General features: G+C 43.2%; 1 protein-coding gene and 1 long non-coding RNA gene across 2 annotated transcripts; both read left to right on the forward strand.

Annotated features, from left to right (window-relative positions):
* Window positions 1-11,209: 11,209 nt before the first annotated feature.
* Window positions 11,210-19,698, forward strand: LOC123742509 (uncharacterized). The gene is made up of 3 exons (XR_006769692.1): window positions 11,210-11,257; window positions 18,141-18,245; window positions 19,506-19,698. It is a non-coding gene; the product is annotated as an uncharacterized lncRNA (long non-coding RNA).
* Window positions 19,699-19,772: 74 nt separating this feature from the next.
* On the forward strand, window positions 19,773-23,760 carry LOC123742366 (uncharacterized). The gene is made up of 2 exons (XM_045716272.1): window positions 19,773-20,391; window positions 21,165-23,760. Exons 1-2 carry the CDS (start codon window positions 19,773-19,775, stop codon window positions 23,225-23,227), a joined length of 2,682 nt encoding a protein of 893 aa, XP_045572228.1. The 3' UTR covers window positions 23,228-23,760.
* The last annotated feature ends 517 nt before the right edge of the window (window positions 23,761-24,277 follow it).

Genomic DNA, 24,277 nt, shown 5'->3' on the forward strand with positions numbered 1-24,277 from the left:
ATCAATCGATATTGAATTGCATGGCACTTTGATGTGCAGAATCTTACAAAGAATACCACTGTGCCAATCTCTGATCTGCATTTACACAAGCAACCCTGTCACCTGCGAACAAAGAGCTTTCCTTTTTTTTTTTTCTCTCTCACGTTTGCTGTGTTCACGTTTTGAAATATCTCCACTGTGCCAACCTATTCACGAGTGCTGTGTGTTAAATTATTTAAGTGTGAAATCTCATGTGTCCAATAATGCATGTCCTAAATTCTCACATGTGGTATCAAATGACATGCTCTAACCCACATTTAGATGCAACATTCCTGCGTGCCTCTCTTTCTGCTCAGATGAAGAAAATGAACGGGGACACCCTAAAAGACTAAAATGCACAGCCAGTTCGGTGATCTTTTACAGCACGTCACCAAACTGCCATAGTTATGAACTATGGAATGTTTTTGGACCATTGGCCTCTCTGTAAACAGGTACTGACAAGAGGCACAACAAGAACGCTGATCCAAAAAAACTGATTGGAATGAAAAAACTGATTGGACTAAAATCATCAGGGTGAATCAAAACATATTGGGTTGTAGCCAAAAAATATTTACAAAAATATTTACAAAATGTTCTGTGTGTGTGTGTCTTCTCTCTACAGCTCCTGGCTGAGGCTGTACTTGGGACAGAACCAGTTACCCTCTGGCACCGCCACCAACTCCAGGCACTGGAGATGGAACCAGAGCTGGCAGAACTCACACTGCACCCACTCGTCAATGTCATCCTCATCAATCGGTGGCTTGATGTTGCGGCAGATGGCACAGTGCCCCTCCGGCGAGGTCTGCTACCTGGTGCCTCAGCCTTGCGTTTCCTGTTCTCTCTCTTCCTTTGCAAGTCCTCCCTCTTCCTGTGCAGTTCCTCCCTCTTTCTGTGCAGTTCCTCCTGCCTCCTCTGCTTTGCCTCTTCCTTGTCCTTCTTCTCCTGGTCCTGCCGGATGAGCATTTCATTGAAGTCGTCAGCGGTGATGACCTAAGCTAGCAGAAGAAGTCTATGCCTCACGGTCGGTTGCTTCTGCTGACCAAACTTGTTTGCCAAGATGGGAGGCATCAGGATGTTTTCCAGCCTCACTGAGACAATGCCTGTGGTCACCAGAGGGCAGGTTGTGGTGACCTGCTTGTAGGTAGGACAGCACACAGGGGATGGGGTTGCTGCTGCTGGAATTGCGGTGGTCTCTGCTATGGGGGCAGTGGTGGTGTTCACTGCACAGGGAGCTGCTGTAGGAGCCGCCGGGGTCGCTGCTATGGGGGCAGCGATGGGGGCCGCTGCTGTGATCCTCACCACCTGGGTGTGGTCATAGACTGTCCGGTTCAGGGGGGAAATCCAAGCCTTCCTGAACCCACCCTTGATGTATTTACTGCTCACCACCCTGGGGTAGGGCTGGTGCGGCATGGCAGAGAAGTGTTTCACGCCTATGACAACATCCCCCAGCACCAGGCCCAGGGGTGCCGCGTTGGTAGTGAAGACCGACATTTCCTCTCAAAATCAAATTAGTTTCGTTATTTCTTTTGTGTTCATGCAACCTCATTTTTAAAGATAGTTCCAAGGAAATGGACATCATTTCCATGTAATCCAACATAACTTTATAGCATATGTCATGGTAAGAGCAGGTGTTCATAACTGTTAGTACTCAGTATATATGATGGAGGGAGAGGTCAGAGGTCAGTTGGTGATACAACTGTTGTTAGTTGTTATATTTATATGTTAATATTGATGTTTTATACATTAATGTATTTAATGTTACATAGTTTATCTCGTGCTATTGGAATTTATAATATTAACCCTAATCATTCTCATGCTTTGTCCATTAACATTATATAAAGCAACATTATGTTCATTCATCTCTCATTGAACAGAATCACATCCTTCCTCTCTGAAAATTCAAAGTTCCCTACTTTGTGTAATTCATCAATTTAAACTGTATTTATTTATTTATCAAGACATTATCAGCAGTGAGTGTAACGTTAATTATTCGTGAGTTCATCATTACAGTAGTTAATTCAATCAATAATATATTTTTTGCATCATCACTGCGAGCTATCATGACTCTCAAAAGCCGTGACAGGCTTGAAGTCGGAGGTTTACGTACACTTAGGTTGGAGTCATTAAAACCCGTTTTTCAACCACTCCACAAATGTCTTGTTAACAAACTATAGTTTTGGCAAGTCAGTTAGGACATCTACTTTGTGCATGACACAAGTAATTTTTCCAACAATTGTTTACAGACAGATTATTTCACTCATAATTCACTGTATCACAATTCCAGTGGGTCAGAAGTGTACATACACTAAGTTGACTGTGCCTTTAAACAGCTTGGAAAATTCCCGAAAATGATGTCATGGCTTTAGAAGCTTCTGGTAAGCTAATTGACATCATTTGAGTCAATTGGAGGTGTACCTTTTGGATATATTTCAAGGCCGACCTTTAAACTCAGTGCCTCTTTGCTTGACATCATGGGAAAATCAAAAGAAATAAGCCAAGACCTCAGAAAAAGATTTGTAGACCTCCACAAGTCTGGTTCATCCTTGGGAGCAATTTCCAAATGCCTGAAGGTACCACGTTCATCTGTACAAACAATAGTACGCAAGTATAAACACCATGGGACCACGCAGCCGTCGTACCGCTCAGGAAGGAGACGCGTTCTGTCTCCTAGAGATGAACGTACGTTGGTGCGAAAAGTGCAAATCAATCCCAGATCAACAGCAAAGGACCTTGTGAAGATGCTGGAGGAAACCGGTACAAAAGTATCTATATCCACAGTAAAACTTCCGGATGCTGGAGTGAGTGGTCGTGCTGCACCTCGCTCCGCGGGTAATATTACATTTCATTACATTACATTACATTGGAGCATTACATTGGAACGATTTTATTAGTGTATTGTTAGCTAGCTACATAGTTGTATCTGCTGTCTTTGTATCAAGGATAAAGGTGTAGCTCTGAGGAACTAACAAGGTTAGCTAGCCAGCTGTATTCGTTCGTTCGCGCCGTTTTCGAAACGGCGTCAACACCATAACACCACAGCCACTGCTAGCTAGCCAACTTTACCAATTAGCAGTACTGTAGAAACTATATACATTACAACGGAACGATTTCACTAGTGTAATGTTAGCTAGCTACATAGTTGTCTTTGTATCAAGATAAAGGCGTAGTACAGAGTAACTATCGAGGTTAGCTAGCCAGCTACATTTTCTAACATAGTCTACAACACGCCCACTGCTAGCTAGCTAACCCTACCAGCTAGCTGTATAATTTTTAGTCAATAAGATTTTTGCAACGTAAGCTTAACTTTCTGAACATTCGAGATGTGTAGGCCACTTGTGTAGCTAGCAGCACTGACTTTGTGTTAGCTAGCCAACGTTTAATTACTTCTGCGTTATGAACTAGACACGGACACGAATGATCCATTGATAGCTTGTTGTTACCAAGTATTGGTGCTAACCGTGTGTTTATAGGATGCTAGCATGCTAGTTAGCTAGTTAGCTACGGCGTCATAGGACACGGTGCACTAGGTGGGTTTTCACGGAAGAATACTGTACTAAGTTATCTAGCGGAATAAACTAAGTTTGAGCCTATTTCTGTAAACATTGAACCACTGTAGGTTACATCAATTTTAATTTCTAGTGGTAGCTAGAAAAGTTATATTTTAGCGTTTTAGTGTTTCAGTGAATTGTTAGTGAGGGATGGCCTGCTCTCTCGCTTCCCCAGTTGTTTAGTTAATTTTTCATGCCAATCTCCTTTGCATTAGCGTAGCCTCTCCTGTAGCCTATCAACTATGTGTCGGTCTATCCCTGTTCTCTCCTCTCTGCACAGGCCATACAAACGCTTCACATCGCGTGGCCGCTGCCACTCTAACCTGGTGGTCCCAGCGCGCACGACCCACGTGGAGTTCCAGGTCTCTGGCAGCCTCTGGAACTGCCGGTCTGTGGCCAACAGGCAGAGTTCATCTCAGCCTATGCTACCCTCCAGTCCCTCGACTTCTTGGCGCTGACGGAAACATGGATTACCAAACAAAACACTGCTACTTCTACTGCTCTCTCCTCGTCTGACCACGTGTTCTCACATACCCCGAGAGCATCTGGTCAGCGGGGTGGTGGCACTGGAATCCTCATCTCTCCCAAGTGGACATTCTCTCTTTCTCCCCTGACCCATCTGTCTATCTCCTCATTTGAATTCCATGCTGTCACAATCACTAGCCCATTCAAGCTTAACATCCTTACCATTTATCGCCCTCCAGGTTCCCTTGGAGAGTTCATCAATGAGCTTGACGCCTTGATAAGTTCCTTTCCTGAGGATGGCTCACCCCTCACAGTTCTGGGTGACTTTAACCTCCCTACGTCTACCTTTGACTCATTTCTCTCTGCCTCCTTCTTTCCACTCCTCTCCTCTTTTGACCTCACGCTCTCACCGTCCCCCCCTACTCACAAGGCAGGCAATACGCTTGACCTCATCTTCACTAGATGTTGTTCTTCTACTAATCTCACTGCAACTCCCCTCCAAGTCTCCGATCACTACCTTGTATCCTTTTCCCTCTCGCTCTCCTCCAACACTACTCACTCTGCCCCTACTCAGATGGTATTGCGCCGTCGCAACCTTCGCTCTCTCTCTCCTCCTACTCTCTCCTCTTCCATCCTATCATCTCTTCCCTCTGCTCAATCCTTCTCCAACCAATCTCCTGATTCTGCCTTCTCAACCCTCCTCTCCTCCCTTTCTGCATCCTTTGACTCTCTATGTCCCCTATCCTCCCGACCGGCTCGGTCCTCCCCTCCTGCTCCGTGTCTTGACGACTCATTGCGAGCTCACAGAACAGGGCTCGGGCAGCCGAGCGGAAATGGAGGAAAACTAGCCTCCCTGCGGACCTGGCATCTTTTCACTCCCTCCTCTCTACATTTTCCTCCTCTGTTTCTGCGGCTAAAGCCACTTTCTACCACTCTAACTTCCAAGCATCTGCCTCTAACCCTAGGAAGCTCTTTGCCACCTTCTCCTCCCTCCTGAATCCTCCTCCCCCTTCCCCCCTCCTCCCTCTCTGCGGATGACTTCGTCAACCATTTTGAAAAGAAGGTCGACGACATCCGATCCTCGTTTGTTAAGTCAAACGACACCGCTGGTCCTGCTCACATTGCCCTACCCTATGCTTTGACCTCTTTCTCCCCTCTCTCTCCAGATGAAATCTTGCGTCTTGTGATGGCCGGCCGCCCAACAACCTGCCCGCTTGACCCTATCCCCTCCTCTCTTCTCCAGACCATTTCCCGGAGACCTTCTCCCTTACCTCACCTCGCTCATCAACTCATCCTTGACCGCTGGCTACGTCCCTTCCATCTTCAAGAGAATGAGAGTTGCACCCCTTCTCAAAAAACCTACACTCGATCCCTCCGATGTCAACAACTACAGACCAGTATCCCTTCTTTCTTTTCTCTCCAAAACTCTTGAACGTGCCGTCCTTGGCCAGCTGTCCTGCTATCTCTCTCAGAATGACCTTCTCGATCCAAATCAGTCAGGTTTCAAGGCTGGTCATTCAACTGAGACTGCTCTTCTCTGTGTCACGGAGGCTCTCCGCATTGCTAAAGCTAACTCTCTCTCCTCTGCTCTCATCCTTCTAGACCTATCTGCTGCCTTTGATACTGTGAACCATCAGATCCTCCTCTCCACCCTCTCCGAGTTGGGTATCTCCGACGCGGCTCACTCTTGGATTGCGTCCAACCTGACAGGTCGCTCCTACCAGGTGGCGTGGCGAGAATCCGTCTCCGCACCACGTGCTCTCACCACTGGTGTCCCCCAGGGCTCAGTTCTAGGCCCTCTCCTATTCTCGCTATACACCAAGTCACTTGGCTCTGTCATATCCTCACATGGTCTCTCCTATCATTGCTACGCAGACGACACACAATTAATCTTCTCCTTTCCCCCTTCTGATAACCAGGTGGCGAATCGCATCTCTGCATGTCTGGCAGACATATCAGTGTGGATGACGGATCACCACCTCAAGCTGAACCTCGGCAAGACGGAGCTGCTCTTCCTCCCGGGGAAGGACTGCCCTTTCCATGATCTCGCCATCACGGTGGACAACTCCATTGTGTCCTCCTCCCAGAGTGCTAAGAGCCTCGGCGTGACCCTGGACAACACCCTGTCGTTCTCCGCTAACATAAGGTCGGTGACCTGATCCTGTAGATTCATGCTATACAACATTCGCCGAGTACGACCCTGCCTTACACAGGAAGCGGCGCAGGTCCTAATCCAGGCACTTGTCATCTCCCGTCTGGACTTCTGCAACTCCCTGTTGGCGGGGCTCCCTGCCTGTGCCATTAAACCCCTAAAACTCATCCATAATGCCGCAGCCCGTCTGGTGTTCAACCTTCCCAAGTTCTCTCACGTCACCCCGCTCCTCTGCACACTCCACTGGCTTCCAGTTGAAGCTCGCATCTGCTACAAGACCATGTTGCTTGCCTACGGAGCTGTGAGGGGAACGGCACCTCCGTACCTTCAGGCTCTGATCAGGCCCTACACCCAAACAAGGGCACTGCGCTCATCCACCTCTGGCCTGCTGGCCCCCCTACCTCTGAGGCAGCACAGTTCCCGCTCAGCCCAGTCAAAACTGTTCGCTGCTCTGGCACCCCAATGGTGGAACAAGCGCCCTCACGACACCAGGACAGCGGAGTCAATCACCACCTTCCGTAGACACCTGAAACCCCACCTCTTTAAGGAATACCTGGGATAGGATATAGTAATCCCTCTAACCCCCCCTCCCCCCCAAAAAAAAGATATAGATGTACTATTGTAAAGTGGTTGTTCCACTGGATATCATAAGGTGAATGCACCAATTTGTAAGTCGCTCTGGATAAGAGCTTCTGCTAAATGACGTAAATGTAAACGTAAATGTAAAACGAGTCCTATATCGACATAACCTGAAAGGCCGCTCAGCAAGGAAGAAGCCACTGCTCCAAAACCGCCAATAAAAAAACAGACTACGGTTTGCAACTGCACATGGGGACGAAGATCGTACTTTTTGGAGAAATGTCCTCTGGTCTGATGAAACAAAAATAGAACTGTTTGGCCATAATGACCATCATTATGTTTGGAGGAAAAAGGGGGGTGCTTGCAAGCCAAAGAACACATTTACATTTACATTTAAGTCATTTAGCAGACGCTCTTATCCAGAGCACCCCCGTGCTTCACGGGGGTGGCAGCATCATGTTGTGGGGGTGCTTTGCTGCAGGAGGGACTGGTGCACTTCACAAAATAGATGGCATCATGAGGGGGGAAAAAGATGTGGATATATTGATGCAACATCTCAAGACATCAGTCAGGAAGTTAAAGCTTGGTTGCAAATGGGTCTTCCAAATGGACAATGACCCCAAGCATACTTCCAAAGTTTTGGCAAAATGGCTTAAGGACAACAAAGTCAACGTTTTGGACTGGCCATCACAAAGCCCTGACCTCAATCCTGTAGAAAAGTTGTGGGCAGAACTGAAAAAGTGTGTGCGAGCAAGGAGGCCTACAAACCTGACTCAGTTACACCAGCTTTGCCAGGAATTTATTGTGGTAAGCTTGTGGAAGGCTACCCAAAACATTTGACCCAAGTTAAACAATTTTAAGGCAATGCTACCAAGTACTAATTGAGTGTATGTAAACTTCTGACCCACTGTGATGGGACTGTGATGAAAGAAATAAAAGCTGAAATAAATCATGCTCTCCACTATTATTCTGACATTTCACATTCTTAAAATAAGGTGGTGATCCTAGCTGACCTAAGACAGGGAATTTTTATTCGGATTAAATGTCAGGAATTGTGAAAAACTGTATTTTTAAATGTATTTGGCTAAGGTGTATTAAAACTTCCAACTTCAACTTATCTTGTGAAGCTAACACTAGCGCCACCATAAAACCCCTCTTCAAATTCGACATGAACCTTCAAATAGGTACAGTGCATTCGTAAAGTATTCAGACCCCTTGACTTTTTCCACATTTTGTTACGTTACAGCCTTACATTTTTTCCTCATCAATCTACAAACAATACCCCATGATGACAATGAAAAAACCGTTTTTTAGTAAATGTTGCTAATTAATAAAACACACACACACACATATATATATATATATATATATATATATATGTATATGTATGTGTGTGTGTGTGTATATATATATATATTGGTCACATCCCTATATACACACACTACCGTTTAAAAGTTTGGGGTCATTTAGAAATATCCTTGTTTTTTTTATAAAAGCGCATTTTTTGTTCATGACAATAACATCAAATTGTAACAATGTAGACGTTGTAAATGACTATTGTAGCTGGAAACGGCTAATTTTTTTAGTGGAATATCTACATAGGCATACAGAGGCCCATTATCAGCAACCATCACTCCTGTGTTCCAATGGCACGTTGTGTTAGCTAATCCAAGTTTATCATTTTAGAAGGCTAATTGATCATTAGAAAACCCTTTTGCAATTATGTTAGCACAGCTGAAAACTGTTGTCCTGATTAAAGAAGCAATAAAACCGGCCTTCTTTAGACTAGTTGAGTATCTGGTGCGTCAGCATTTGTGGGTTCGATTACAGGCTCAAATTGGCCAGAAACAAAGGACTTTCTTCTGAAACTCGTCAGTCTATTCTTGTTCTGAGAAATGAAGGCTATTCCATGCAAGAAATTGCCAAGAAACTGAAGATCTCGTACAACGCTGCGTACTACTCCCTTCACAAACTGGCTATAACCAGAATAGAATGAGGAGTGGGAGGCCCCGGTGCACAACTTATCAAGAGGACAAGTACATTAGAGTGTCTAGTTTGAGAAACAGAGGCCTCACAAGTCCTCAACTGGCAGCTTCATTAAATAGTACCCACAAAACACCATTCTCAACGTCAACAGTGAAGAGGCGACTCCGGGATGCTAGCCTTCTAGGCAGAGTTGCTCTGTCCAGTGTCTGTGTTCTTTTGCCCATCTTAATCTTTTATTTTTGTTGGCCAGTCTGAGATATGGCTTTTTCTTTACAACTCTGCCTAGAAGGCCAGCATCCCGGAGTTGACTGGTGTTTTGCGGGTACTATTTAATGAAGTGGGGAATTAAGGCCAAAGAGTTCAATCTTGGATTCATCAGACCAGAAAATCTTGTTTCTCATGGTCTGAGAGTCTTTTTGTCAAACTCCAAGCAGGCTGTCAAGTGCCTTTTACTGAGGAGTGGCCACTCTACCATAAAGGTCTGATTGGTGGAGTGCTGCAGAGATGTTTGTCCTTCTGGAAGTTTCTCCCATCTCCACAGAAGAACTCTGGAGCTCTGTCAGAGTGACCGTCGGGTTCTTGGTCACATCCCTGACCAAGGCTTCTCTCCCCTGATTGCTCAGTTTGGCCGGGCGGCCAGCTCTAGGAAGAGTCTTGGTGGTTCCAAACTTCTTCCACTTAAGAATGATGGAGGCCACTGTGTTCTTGGGGACCTTCAAAGCTGCAGAAAATGTTTTGTTACCCTTCCCCAGATTTGTGACTCGATACAATCCTGTCTTGGACCACTACGGACAATTCCTTCGACCATGGTTTGGTTTTTGCTCTGACATGCACTGTCAACTGTGGGACCTTATATAGACAGGTGTGTGCCTTTCCAAATCATGTCCAATCAATTGTATTTACCACAGGTGGACTCCAATCAAGTTGTAGAAACATCTCAAGGATGATCAATGAAAACAGGATTCACCTGAGTTCAATTTCGAGTCTCATAGCAGTGTCTGAATATTTATGTAAATATTATATTTCTGTTATTTATTTTGAACACATTTGCAAAAATGTCTAAAACTCGGTTTTAGTTTTGTCAGTATGGGGTTACTGTGTTTAAATTGATGAGGATTTGTATTTCATTTCATCCATTTTAGAATAAGGCTGTAACGTAACAAAATGTGAAAAAAGTCAAGGGGTCTGAATACTTTCTGAATGCACTGTGTGTAATGAGACATTATATTTATCCTCTTTAGAGTGGTTTATTGACATTTTAGAGGTGATAAGTTGGACAAATTGGGTGAAAACAGCAGAAAATGTCCTTCTCTTCAGGACATGGAGCCATTTCTTCAAAAGTTGTGGGTCCTTGGGTAGGCCGACGTTAGCTTACCGAGGAATTGTTGTTGGAGCCAATTCATACCGCCTGGCGCTATACAGTTTGTGTTTGAATTACTACTTGTTATTGTCATCTTCGTTGTCTACACCTAACCTCAATCTCTTCCATTCACTCTCTGCGTGACAACTCAATACCACAGACAAATTAGCTGATTCCTGCCAGTGATGCTGTAACGATGACGCTGTGAGTCGAGAAGCAGGTGCAGGTGAAACGTTTAATAAAACAACAAACATTCTTATTCTGTACCAACATGAATGTCAATCAAAACTTACTATGAGGTAAGGACAATGTAATAAAGTTTATATTCACCTTCACCCACCAGTGAACGGGCATTGTACTGGAGTTGTACTGTACTCAAAGCAGCATACAGATCAGATCAACTCCATGACCACCAGTAGGTTACTGTAGCAGTCTGTATCCACTAGGATGAGCTCTGTCTCCAATATTACAGTTTAACAGCCACAGAGACTGACTTGTAGTCATGTAATTTACAAGTTGAGTGTAGGGGTTGTTTTACAAGGAATAGAGATTTTGTCAAAGACAGTATGAAGATAGGGTAAAACTGCTTCTTCAATAGAAATCCCGAATAACACTTGTTGGCTAGTAAAGCTCAGGCGTAGAGAGAAACAAGTCATCGGGTCTAATGGTCGTCTCACGCCGAACTGCGCATGTGCAGGCCGTCAACTCAAAGGCAGTCCTTCGATATAAACTTGTTTTTTGACGAAAAATAAAACGTGTCAGTTCATCACTTTCACGAGGTTGTTGTAATAACATGTTCAGCTACTTAAGAAATTGAATCGAATCTAGGTTGTGCCTTTTGATTTCGAGAAAATTACCAACTAATGAAGATGTTTTTCACTTCTCTCATTGACTTCTCAAGCACCAAATCCCGGCATGTTCTGTTCAGTCTGTTTCAGAAGCGTTCCTGGAAGTCTCGCGATGTTGCGCCTCTGGGTTTAGAAACTCTGTGATTTGGTCTATAAAACAGGGTGTCACACCCCCGGTCTACATCTTGGCAGAGACACACATTATACTTATTTTGTATTCTTGGCTTTTCTATTTTAAACATCTACTTTTTACTTTTTTTTCTTCTGATGAACATTCATTGGCTAACTTCGTTGACTTAAGGTAGGCTACTAACACTTATTTCAACTGTAGACCTAAATGGTTGCTTAGCAAAACCTTTACTGGGAAATCATTAAAGCTATAATCTGTATTTGGTGAAACTGGCACGTCTGATTGTGATATTACAACAACGAAGAAATTACTTCAAACAAAGAACACCGTTTTTTTCTCCATCGGACATCATTGCAAAGAAAATCCTACTGCTGGACGCTCCTCTCCTCCGTTTCATCACTGAAACAATATCAAAGGCGCTGGTGCTGTTTCACCAAATGTAGATTCTAACTTTAATTGATCTTTGAGAAATAACATTGTCCGTCCCTCCACTTATTGTGGTCTACAACTGAGGGATGGGGCTAGGGAAAGCCAGGACTGACAGTCCATGACATCTGCATTATAGTTTTAACCATGTTTTGAATCTATACATTGTTTTTTTACATTTACAAACAAATAACCGTTTATTTCGGGTTCTAATGGGGGTAAGACAATGGTAATAAGCTCATGGCGTATTTATAAATTGTATTCTTCAAAAATGGATGGTTATACTGTCATAAATTAACATTTCCCAAAAACCAATCCCAGACTGTAGCTTTAATAATGTGGATAATTTACTGAACGAAAGTGAACCATCGCGCTCTCCCTGATGCTTGGCTGGTGCGTAAATCCACCGAGTTCAGACAAACAAATGTTCTTATGGGTTTGCACTCAAAGTTGTGCATAAAGCTGACTTCATTATTCGATGTTTTTAGTTATTTTCACTGCGTCAGGGATAGCGTAGACATACGTTTCGGCTTTACAGTCTTCTTTCGTGTTTATGTACAATTTTATTTGAATTCAAAACAACATTTGTAAAGAACAGATGAGCAACAGGTGCTTGTAATCAGGGTTGGCGCTCATCTGCCAATCAGAGGTGTGGCATTTGTCGTGTACCTGTATATAATAAATATGTGGCGCCAACTCATAAACGATATGCAAAATCTGATATGGACAGTGTTCCTGTATAACAGTTCAAATGTGGCTTATAGGAAGGAGAGAATCTAATTATTCGTTTAAACCGTGTGGAGATACAGAATTAAATTTATATATCCGCGTGGCTTCTCTTTGTAGTCATTTGTCGTCAGTCACCTCTACTTGGTGGATGAACGTTTTTGATCCCAACGCAACGCAATTCATTAATATAATGATTGTGTTCTATAAAGTATCTTTCATGTCGAGGCGATGTCTTGACGTTTAATCGTGGATTTATGTTCTCCAAGACGTACTTTCAAGGCGCGACATGTTTAGCCAAAATATTTCTCATTACAAGAACACTAACATATAAATAAATCCTTTAGTAGTGAAAGTTATACATTACTTTATCTCATAGGTCCTAGAAGTCTGAGGGCATACAACGTTAGAACATTTCCTTATGGTGCTACAAGATCTACTGGGGAATCATCCTTTTATGAATGTCTCTTTTCTCTCTCTGACCACATCTGATTGAACCAATATGTTTGATAGATTTATTGATCGTTTATAGGTGAATAAAGGTGGATTCTGGAAGGCAGAATTTAAAGAGGAGTCTGATAATGGTATGTGCCAATGTTGATTAACAACAGGCTTGATGCCATTATGGCTATCACTGAACGTGAGTATATAAGTTTACAGAAAACAGTTTCATATGTTCTTGTTGGATTTATTAGGTAACTGGCTTCTGTTCAAGCTTTTAACTTGTTTATGAGCTTTATCAAGCCAGGTATCGGGGGTATCCTCTCAAGTGGAAACGCTCTAGGAGAGAATTTGATTGTCCATCATATTCTTCCTCTGTGTCACAGATGCGATACAGTCTATTAAGTTGGCTTACTGGTAAAACCTCTTAGTGGGAGAGGGTGATAAAAAATACCATATTGGCAGCTGATAGTTATCTGTAGGTTTCCTGTAAACTGTAGTACTTGATAGTCCCTTCTTTGTAGCAAGTACATCTAAGAAATGTATAGAGTTAATGTTATTTTCCATAGTTTCAGGAAATCGATTGGACTCTAGAGTTATTAAGAAATTCATTTAATTTCGGGAACCCGTCCAGATCATAAAGCAATCATTTATTTAGCGGGTCCAATCTTTCACATGATCTTTGTGAAGATTATTTTCATAAATAAAAATCCAATTAGAATTTCCCCATGAAGAGATAGGTCCCAACTATGCTAAACTAACGGAGTTCCCGTTCCTGTTCCAATTTATCAAATAGAAAATAGTTTAGCGCCCTAGTTGTGCAAGCTCAATAATATCATTTTTAGACACACCGCTAAAGCGGTTTGAGAGGAAGAATTTGAGAGCCACCATACCGCCATCATTCGGAATACTGGTATATAGACATGAGACAACAAGAGTGACGAGCCAATATCCTTCACTAATAACTGGTATACTTTGTAGTTTCATTAGAAAATCAGTGGTGTCTTTTTAAATAAGATGGCAACTGTTTGACTAATAGATAAACGTCAAAGTCCACGTAACGAGACTTTCTGTTACGGAGCCAATACCTAAAGTCTTTATGGAGGGTTTGTGGTTCATTTGTGAACCTTAGACCATAACGGATCGAAACTGTAGGTTTTTGGACAGAAAGATTTGTCACACAGAGGAAGAATATGATAGACAATCAAATTCTCTCCTAGAACGTTTCCACTTGAGAGGATACCCCGATTCCTGGCTTGATAAAGCTCATAAACAAGTTAAAAGCTTGAACAGAAGCCAGTTACCTAATAAATCCAACAAGAACATATGAAACTGGTTTCTGTAAACTTATATACTCACGTTCAGTGATAGCCATAATGGCATCAAGCCTGTTGTTAATCAACATTGGCACATACTATTATCAGACTCCTCTTTAAATTCTGCCTTCCAGAATCCACCTTTATTCACCTATAGACGATCAATAAATCTATCAAACATATTGGTTCAATCAGATGTGGTCAGAGAGAGAAAAGAGACATTCATAAAAGGATGATTCCCCTGTAGATCTTGTACCTCTTGTAGCACCATAAGGAAACGTTCAAACGTTGTAGGGGAGAGCGAGGTACAGTGAGGGGAAAAAAGTATTTGATCCCCTGCTGATTTTGTATGTTTGCCCACTGACAAAGAAATAATCAGTCTATAATTTTAATGGTAGGTTTATTTGAACAGTGAGAGACAGAATAACAGCAAAAAAATCCAGAAAAACCCATGTCAAAAATTTTATAAATTGATTTGCATTTTAATGACGAAAATAAGTATTTGACCCCTCTGCAAAACATGACTTAGTACTTGGTGGCAAAACCCTTGTTGGCAATCACAGAGGTCAGATGTTTCTTGTAGTTGGCCATCAGGTTTGCACACATCTCAGGAGGGATTTTGTCCCACTCCTCTTTGCAGATCTTCTCTTCTCATTAAGGTTTTGAGGCTGATGTTTGGCAACTCGAACCGTCAGCTCCCTCCACATATTTTCTATGGGATTAAGGTCTGGAGACTGGCTAGGCCACTCGAGGACCTTAACGTGCTTCTTCTTGAGCCACTCCTTTGTTGCCTTGGCCCTGTGTTTTGGGTCATTGTCATGCTGGTATAACCATCCACGACCCATTTTCAATGCCTTGGCTGAGGGAAGGAGGTTCTCACCCAAGATTTGACGGTACATGGCCCCGTCCATCATCCCTTTGATGCGGTGAAGTTGTCCTGTCCCCTTAGCAGAAAAACACCCCAAAGCATAATGTTTCCACCTCCATGTTTGACGGTGGGGATGGTGTTCTTGGGGTCATAGGCAGCATTCCTCCTCCTCTAAACACGGCGAGTTGACCACAACACTTTCACCCAGTAGTCCTCTGAATCATACAGATGTTCATTGGCAAACTTCAGACGGGCATGTATATGTGCTTTCTTGAGCAGGGGGACCTTGCGGGCGCTGCATGATTTCAGTCCTTCACGGCGTAGTGTGTTACCAATTATTTTCTTGGTGACTATGATCCCAGCTGCCTTGAGATCATTGACAAGATCCTCCCGTGTAGTTCTGGGCTGATTCCTCACCGTTCTCATGATCATTGCAACTCCACGAGGTGAGATCTTGCATGGAGCCCCAGGCCGAGGGAGATTGACAGTTCTTTTGTGTTTCTTCCATTTGCGAATAATCGCTCCAACTGTTGTCACCTTCTCACCAAGCTGCTTGGCGATGGTCTTGTAGCCCATTCCAGCCTTCTGTAGGTCTACAATCTTGTCCCTGACATCCTTGGAGAGCTCTTTGGTCTTGGCCATGGTGGAGAGTTTGGAATCTGATTCATTGCTTCTGTGGACAGATGTCTTTTTACAGTTAACAAGCTGTGGTTAGGAGCACTCCCTTTAAGAGTGTGCTCCTAATCTCAGCTCATTACCTGTATAAAAGACACCTGGAGGCCAGAAATCTTTCTGATTGAGAGGGGGTCAAATACTTATTTCCCTCATTAAAATGCAAATCAATTTATAACATTTTTGACATGCGTTTTTCTGGATTTTTTTGTTGTTATTCTGTCTCTCACTGTTCAAATAAACCTACCATTAAAATTATAGACTGATCATTTCTTTGTAAGTGGGCAAACGTACAAAATCAGCAGGGGATCAAATACTTTTTTCCCTCACTGTATGTTGTCACACTTTTCACGCTGTCAAACATTTACTGGGCACAATGCATCACAATTGTATAAATGTCATAACAAATGAAAGACGGAAGTCTTGGGCACATATTTTGTATTAATTACATCTTCATATCTTATTTCAGTACGGAGTTGTAAACCGTTAAATAGAGAGTGAACTTGTGACAATTTGCGCCATCAGCGGGTAAATTGTCACACTCTCTGTCTGGTAAATTGTCACATTGGATTATCAACAAATAAAAACACAACTAATTAATTGTGAATATTGATTTTAATTTCAAATTCAAAACCAAATTCAACTTCATGAAATAACTCAATTAAAAACAATCATGCCTAGAGAATCTGGCAAATCATGCCTTTCAATCAAAACAATAATGCTGGCAGAGCACACATTCATTAATTGGCACGACCACTTTACTACGACCTTTGAAATCGAACGTTCTCTGGCATGCACATAGATCCATGGTATTTGTTGGAATGGAATGTAATGCTGCAGATAACTTGCTTAAATGTTTAAAGTCTTAACAAAAGACGTGGTGTTTAAACACACTCATGCACTGTTTTCTAACAGCCTATATGACTTACATCTGTATCTGACTAATCAGACTCATCTTCAGAGTCACAGTTCTGGCACACATAAATTGCCTGGCCTGAGGTGCAAGTATCATGGGCCCATTTGTTGCATCTCACACACTTCACCCAAGTCTCCTTTGGAAGGTTGTTTGAAATTGGCTTCACACAGATGAAGCAGAATCACTCCTCTTCATCTGATGATGACACTTCTACAATTTCTTTTTTTAGCTGCCTTCTTGTTCTTTGCAGATCCAGATTGTGACTCACCCACCTTGCTTCCTTTTCTTCGGAAACAGCCTTTTGCTAGATTGTGCCTTATTCGTTTCCATTTCTAGTGTCTGCTTCACTGGTTCTGGGGCCTGGCAGGTTGGTTCTGGGGCCTGGCAGGTTGGTTCTGGGGCCTGGCAGGGCTGAAATGGTTCTGGGGCCTGGCAGGTTGGTTCTGGGGCCTGGGGCCAGTGTGACGACAGTTCTCAGGTTCATCAACATTCCATATGTCTCCTGCTCCAAATTGATATCTCTGTAGCACTTCTGCTACATTGTCGAAGAAAGGATTAACATTTTCTCTGTTGAAACTACTTGCCCTGGCAAGGCAAGTTGCCTCTGGCTTTCTCAGTGACAGCGTTGGGTGCCGCTTTAAGAAGCCTGTAAACCACTCCGAGCTGGCCTGCTTTCTGCCCACATTGGCTCGAACTTCAGCTGGTGTGCCACAGCAAACTGATAGGCAAGTCTTCTGACCTCACTTGGCGACAGACCAAAACAAATGTCAGCTGGCCTAGTAACATACTGAACAAGCTGCATCTCCAAATCAGGTGGAAGAAACCTGCCGTGGCTTTGTATAGCCAACCACTGTTGTTGGTGTGGCTGTCTGACTTTCAACTTCTTCTCTGGTAACCTTTTGACAATACTGAGTCAGAGTATGGTAATTTAAGTCAAAAATCCTTCGCTGTACTCCTGATTGATTTGTTCTGCAACTTCACCTGCCTCACTGCCTTTAACATTTTGCCAGGTGGTGTGCTGTCATTCTCTGTCTTTATTTTATTATTTCGAACCATCTTTCTTTCTTTCTTTCTGTCTTTCTTTCTGTCTTTCTTTCTGTCTTTCTTTCTGTCTTTCTTTCTGTCTTTCTTTCTTTCTGTCTTTCTTTAACACATTTCCTCATTGCAGTTACATATTCATGACAGGCTTATTATGCCCACCTCTCTGTCTACTATCCTTGTTGCCACAATGCAATTTATAACACCAGCATTCAATGCAAGGCATGTTTTTTGTAAAATGTACATGTGCCTTGACCAGAGGAAGTATGTTGGCCAGTGGCGTCATTAGGCCTGGGCATCCGGGCTTCAGCCCTGGATATATTTGGTCCAGTACCGACCCTTTTGATGGTATTATAACTTTTTTTTTTACATTTCAGTCTCAGTTTCCATAACCACACATCACTTGCGCTATGCAGTATTATTATAATTTTTTACCGTCAATAAAATAAACAATCCAACGGAAGACTGGGGGCCAAAAATGTGAGTGACTCAAATGTTTGCATAACATACTGTATCAGTGATATTTTACACATGCTGCATTGCCTGGGCAATGAGCAAAAAAAAAAGTATTTATGTTAACAGCCAAATTATCTGTTGAAATGTTCTAATACTGTGGCTGCTGAAGTAACCCCAGTTCTGATATGTTTTCAGAACACTGAGTCATGTCTGACTTGGAGACCATCGAGCTAGCCGCTCTGGGCCGACCCTTCCAGCTGGGGATGCTGTATGACTGTCGTAGAGATGTCCTCATTCCAGGTACAGGAAACTATTCCTCTTTGGTTTGGAGGTTATCAGTGTGCATTATCTTGAATTCATTGACAGTGTTTCCACCATTGACTTTGATAGAGGGCACGCTGTTCCAGCACAGGGAACACCATTGAGGGCTTTCACCATTTTAAAGTAGTTTCTATGGATTAAGCAATAATCAGCAGGAGGGGTCAGCCAATGAATTGCACTCCCCAGCAAACATTCCATAACTGCAGATGTCAGTAAATCACCAACCTTGGCTTTATACCTGTTCAGACTGTACACACTTCACACAGTAGGTGGTGGTATGCACCTTTTCAGTTTATTTACAAACTGCTAATACACTCATAGAAGTTGAAGACATTGGGGACATACTTGTGAACATAAGCAACCATTTAAATTTAAACAGTTTCTCCAGCTCAAAATGAGTCTCAGCTAATTAAAATAGTTGATTTACTTGCATGTGACAGAACGCTAAATTGTAGCTTGTCCCATCAAATAACATGGCATACGTTAGCCCTATGCAAACCTCACCAGTTGGCAGCGATTATATTCTGTCTGATCCCTCCTGAGGACCCAGATTGAATTATGTAATCCTTCCTTAACCCAAAGGAAGTATCTCCCAGTTGAATACTTCAAAATGGTGAAAGTCCTGAATGGAGCTGCCCATGCTAAAACAGGCTTTTGGGCACTTAAGTCCTCTGTGATGCTGTCACAGAATCGGCCATTGCAGAGAGATGAGCTTTCTGGTGCATCTCTATGGTTACCACAGAGTAAGAAAAGCTAGAGGACACACTTGGGACAAAAGAGTGATGTCATGCAGGTTGTTTTTGAAGTGTTCATATTGTAGTAATGCTGTCAATGACAAAGATGGCCCTTTTTTTTTTTTCTTCTGAGAGTGTAATGTGGCACCATTTGTCCCTGTAGGGAACCATCTGAAAAAATGTTCTAGCTAGAACTCTTTCTGATTCCAAATAGCACCCTTTATTTTGTACCCAGATTCTATTTGACCTGAAAGAAGCTCCAGATAGAACCCATTTCTAGACTGGTTCAAATGGGGCTACAGAGCATTCTTTAATTCTGAGTGGATAGGAGGTGTAGGTTTTCTAACTATGGGTTGACACCTAGAATATTTACTTTGAGTTAAATATTTACCTTCAATTAGTTATTTGAATGAAACCATGTTTACATATAGAAATAATTTTACATGTACATGTTGGAGTATTATTTTCACAATAACGTTCTTTGGTCATTCTCTTTAAACTGCAGGTATCACTCTCTGGGATTCTGAGATGCTTCAGAAACACATCAATGTTCGTCCACAACCGATCACTGACTTCAAAATCATTATTTCAGACTCAAGTGAAGACAAGTCAGAAGCTTTGAATGTGTCTGCATCTCTTGAGGCCAGTTTTCTTTGTGGCTTAGTCAGTGTGAAGGGTTCTGCTGAATTCCTACATGACAAAAAAGACCTCAAAGCGTCAGTCTAGGGTTTCTTTGCAGTACCGTACCACCACTCGCTTCGAGCAGTTGACCATGGACCACCTGGGGGCAGGAAATGTGAAACACTCTAATGTCTTACAAGAGGGCTCTGCAACCCATGTGGTGACTGGCCTGCTCTATGGAGCGCAGGCCTTCTTCGTTTTTGACCAAGAGGTTTCCTCAGGAGAAAACCACCAGGACATCCAGGGAACCCTGCAGGCCACAATAAAAAAGATCCCTCAAATGTCAATAGAAGGGCAGGGAAATTTGAAGATGAGTGAGGAAGAGAAGAAAAAGGCCAATAAATTCAACTGCACTTTCCATGGTGATTTTGCACTAGAAAACAACACTGTCACATTTGAAGATGCCATGAAGGTGTATGCTGGCCTGCCAAGTCGACTAGGGGAGAACGGAGAACATGCTGTGCCCATGACCGTCTGGCTCTATCCTCTCAAGAACCTGGACTCTGCAGCTACCCAGCTAGTCAGGCAGATCAGTGTTAGCCTGGTGCGTCGCGCACAGCGAATCATGGACGGACTGGACAATACTGATGTACAATGCCAGGACATGATGAAGGAAGACATGGCTATCAAGTTCCCTGAAATCAAAGCCAAGCTCAACACTTTCAGGGACTTGTGCTCAGAGTTTAAGCTGGTGTTCCAGAAAGGTCTCTGTAAGGTTCTTCCCAACATAAGAGGAGGAGGAATGGAGGAGGAAGAGCTGGTAAAAATTCTCAACAGCAAAGAACGCTCTCCATTCCAGAATAACCTCATGATCACGTACCTGGACGACAGAGAGAGAGAGATGAATGTTGTCCGCTCTTACCTTGACATAATGAAAGAGGTACAAGTTGTGTACTCAAGCAGTGAATTGGATGGAATAGTGCTTGATAAAGCTAATGATTTTGTAGTGTGTTTTGCATTTTCCTATTTGAAGGAGAAAGAAGAGTATGTGGTAGACTTGGAGAACTACTTGCTGGAAGAATCAAAAAGTGATTTTTCAATGACACCTTACAATCCCAACGCAGCCGGGAAGACTACAGCAGAAAAGTGGTTTCGCTCGGGGGAGGTAACCATCCTAACTAGGCAAACCATAAATCTGTTCCTAGACTTCAAAGAGTCTAACAAAGGCAGAGAAAATCTTGCATTCTGCATTGCATCAATTCCAAACAAAGTCCTCACTGCATCCTCCATCCATGTCTATGAAAGAGGGACACTTCTGAGTCAACAGTTTGAGCTGCCATCAAAGCCAGGTGTTCCCACCATCAAGAGTCTGGAGCATGACTGTGTCCACTTGCAAGTCAACCCTCCCAACCTTGGTGTTACCTCTGTGGAGTCGTACCAGGTTTTGTACCAGGCTGAGCAGGCTGACTCTGAATGGACAGAGGTCAAATCGGATGCTACAACTAACCAGGTCTCCATCAGTCATTTGGACCCTTACAAAAAGTATCGCTTAGCTGCAAGGCGGTGTGTAGACCTGGTGTGAGCCTCTCCAGTGACTGGACAGAATACTTCAGGACCCTCCCATGTAGTCCCCCTGGACCACCCACAGAGAAGAGGATAGAATCGGGAAGTATCAGAGTGAACTGGGACATTCCTATCATGGTGGGAGATGATGTTGAACTCATTGGTTATGTGGTTGAATACAGAAAGAGTGTAAATGCTATAAACAATCAGATGTGGCACGCCATCAAAGCCACCACTAGAGAGAGTGCACTGGATGGACTAAAGGCTGACACTGCATACAGCATCAGAGTCTCTGCTAACTGTGGCAAAGCAGGGAATAGTCTACCCAGTTCTGAGACTGTGATGACTACCCTTAGGGTCTCTGATCCCCAACCGAAGACAAGCAAATCAACCAGAGCAAAAAGTGAGGAGTTCCTCACAAAATCCCAGAAGGTGGAAAAGGGCAACCCCTCAATCCACTGGCTGAATCTGGAACAGAAGTTGGGTGGAAATGACAGTTTTGACCAGTACAGATTTGGGAGGAAAGTTGAGCAACGAAATAACAAGGTGATATTGCTTCTGGGGGCCACAGGTTCAGGAAAAACAACTCTGGTCAATGCCATGATAAACTACATTCTTGGGGTAAAGTGGGAGGAATGTTACCGCTTTAAGCTCATCCATGAGGTGACCAACAGGTCACAGGCTGAGAGCCAGACTGTGGTTGTGACATCATACGAGCTCTACAACCAGCCAGGCTTTCAGATTCCTTATTCGCTGACCATCATTGACACACCAGGGTTTGGAGACACCAGAGGAATGGCTCAAGATAAATTGCTCACCCAAAAGGTGAAGGATTTCTTGTTTAACCCTTTAGGGATTAATCAAATTGATGCAGTCTGCTTTGTATTGCAGGCAACACTTGTTCGTCTCAGTACTTCCCAGAGATACATCTTTGATTCCATCCTGTCCATCTTTGGAAAGGATGTTGCTGAAAACATCTTGATGCTTGTGACATTTGTTGATGGGAAGCACATACCGGTGCTAGAGGCCATCAAAGCTGCAAATCTGCCCTGTAAGAAAGACAAGAAGGGGCTACCAACCCATTTCAAATTCAACAGTTCAATTCTGTTCTCAAAGGAGACGGAGAGCAGCTCTGAAGAGGATGATACTGATGATGATCATAAGGCCCAGTGTCCAGAGCAATGGAAGTCAACTTTCAAGGAGATGAAGAAATTTTTCCAAGCACTGGAAAGCATTGAGAGTAAAGATCTGACCCTGACAAAGAAAGTTCTGGAAGAACGTGAGCTTCTGGAGAAGACCATGACATGCCTGACCCCTCAGATCACAGCAGGTCTGTCAAAGCTAAGTGAGATCAAAAGCTTCAAACAGTGTCTGGAGAACGAGGATGAGAACATGAAACAGAACAAAAATTTTGAGACTGAGGTAAATGTGCTGCAGGTGAAGAGAAGCAAATTAGCCCAGGACTTTGCGACAAACTGCAAGATATGCAATTTTACATGTCACACCTCCTGCTTCCTCCCAAATGAGGATGACATCAACAGTTGTGCCGTGATGGATGATGATGGCAACTGCACCATATGTCCAGGAAAATGCTCTTCCACTGACCACGACAGGGAACAAGTCTTGTTGACATATGACACAAAGACTGAGAAAAAGACTATTCAAGGAATGAAGGACAACTTCATGAAGGCGTGGGGCAAGTCTATGGAAACCAAGGAGATGCTGGATAAGCTTGAGGATGAGTTTCGCATGATCCAGGACGCGCTGATGAATTTGATCACGCAGTCTTCTGACTGTCTCAAGAGACTTAATGATGTTGCCCTGAAACCAAGCGCTCTCTCCACTGTGGAGTACATTGACATACTCATTCGCACAGAGGAGGACGAACGGAAGCCAGGCTTCGAGGATCGGATCGTTGGGTTGAAGAAAATGAAGGAAGAGTCTGAGATTCTGGAGAAGATTGCAAAAGGAGAAGATTTACTCCCAAATGAGCGAAAAGTCATGAAGGATAAAAAGGATAGACCGCAGGAGGTTCCAACATAAGTCAGGGATGTTGTCCTGCTAACATTATCTGGAAACAAAATTGGGTCTCCATTTGAACATTAAGCTTCCCGATATTGTAGGAACATTTGCGTTTGCTGGGAAGATCCAACTGAGATGTGGGGTTAATTGGATTTGTAAATAAAACTCTTAGTCTTGTGTAAAGCCTTATGTTAATTTGTCCACCTCAAAGTAACTGAACAAAAATGAGGGCCTAATTTAGATCTAGATTAAATCAGAACTGCATAGCAAATCATTGGTTTTGTTTAGGTAATGTCAGAGGTGCAGGGCTGGCCCTCCCATTAGGCAAGATTAGGCGGCATTTGAATTTGGGGTGGCATTTTGACAATTGGCTGCTGCCCTCCAGCGCCCCTGAACGGCTACTACATCGCCAGCGGCACCCCAGCCACCAGCTCATAGCGTTGCTGCAGTTCCCGCCCCCACCCGCTTCTCTCCGAAGTGCAGTCCCACTATTCTTGGTAGCTATGTTGATGTGTGTGTTTTATGTGGGATTATCCAATTGTGAAACAATAATAAAAAGGAATCTGCCAATTAAATTGCATTGTTTTGTATTTTGTGAGTGACGAAGACAATTGGCGATTAAGGCAGTAGCCTAACCTAGCCTGTTAACCTTAGCTAGCTACTACTAGTGGATTTAATTTTAGCTAAAAGTAAGCTATAGAGATTTGAAACAATTTGCTACCATGTCTAAGAGACGACAACTATCAGGAGCCTGTGTGGAGAATGACATATATAAGATATTTATTTATTTATTTAAGTGTTATTGTGATTGTAACAGTTATGTAGTCGTGCCATGTGTGATAACAGGTGGCATATTATTAATAAGAAACTCGGTTTCCTACTACAGGTAGTTGGCTGCATAGTGATAGCAACATTGTAACTCTCCGATGCAGGGGTTAAAGTGAAATTCCCTTCTGCCTGGTAAGGGACTTCCTATATGTGCCCGGGTGCGCCAAACATTTTTATGGGCATAATCATAGAATTACATGTACAATTGGGGCCTATACGTTTGTGTTTACTGAGTAGAGTAGA

The sequence above is a fragment of the Salmo salar genome, chromosome ssa04 (assembly GCF_905237065.1).
Source record: "Salmo salar chromosome ssa04, Ssal_v3.1, whole genome shotgun sequence".
Taxonomy (NCBI): Eukaryota; Metazoa; Chordata; class Actinopteri; order Salmoniformes; family Salmonidae; genus Salmo; species Salmo salar.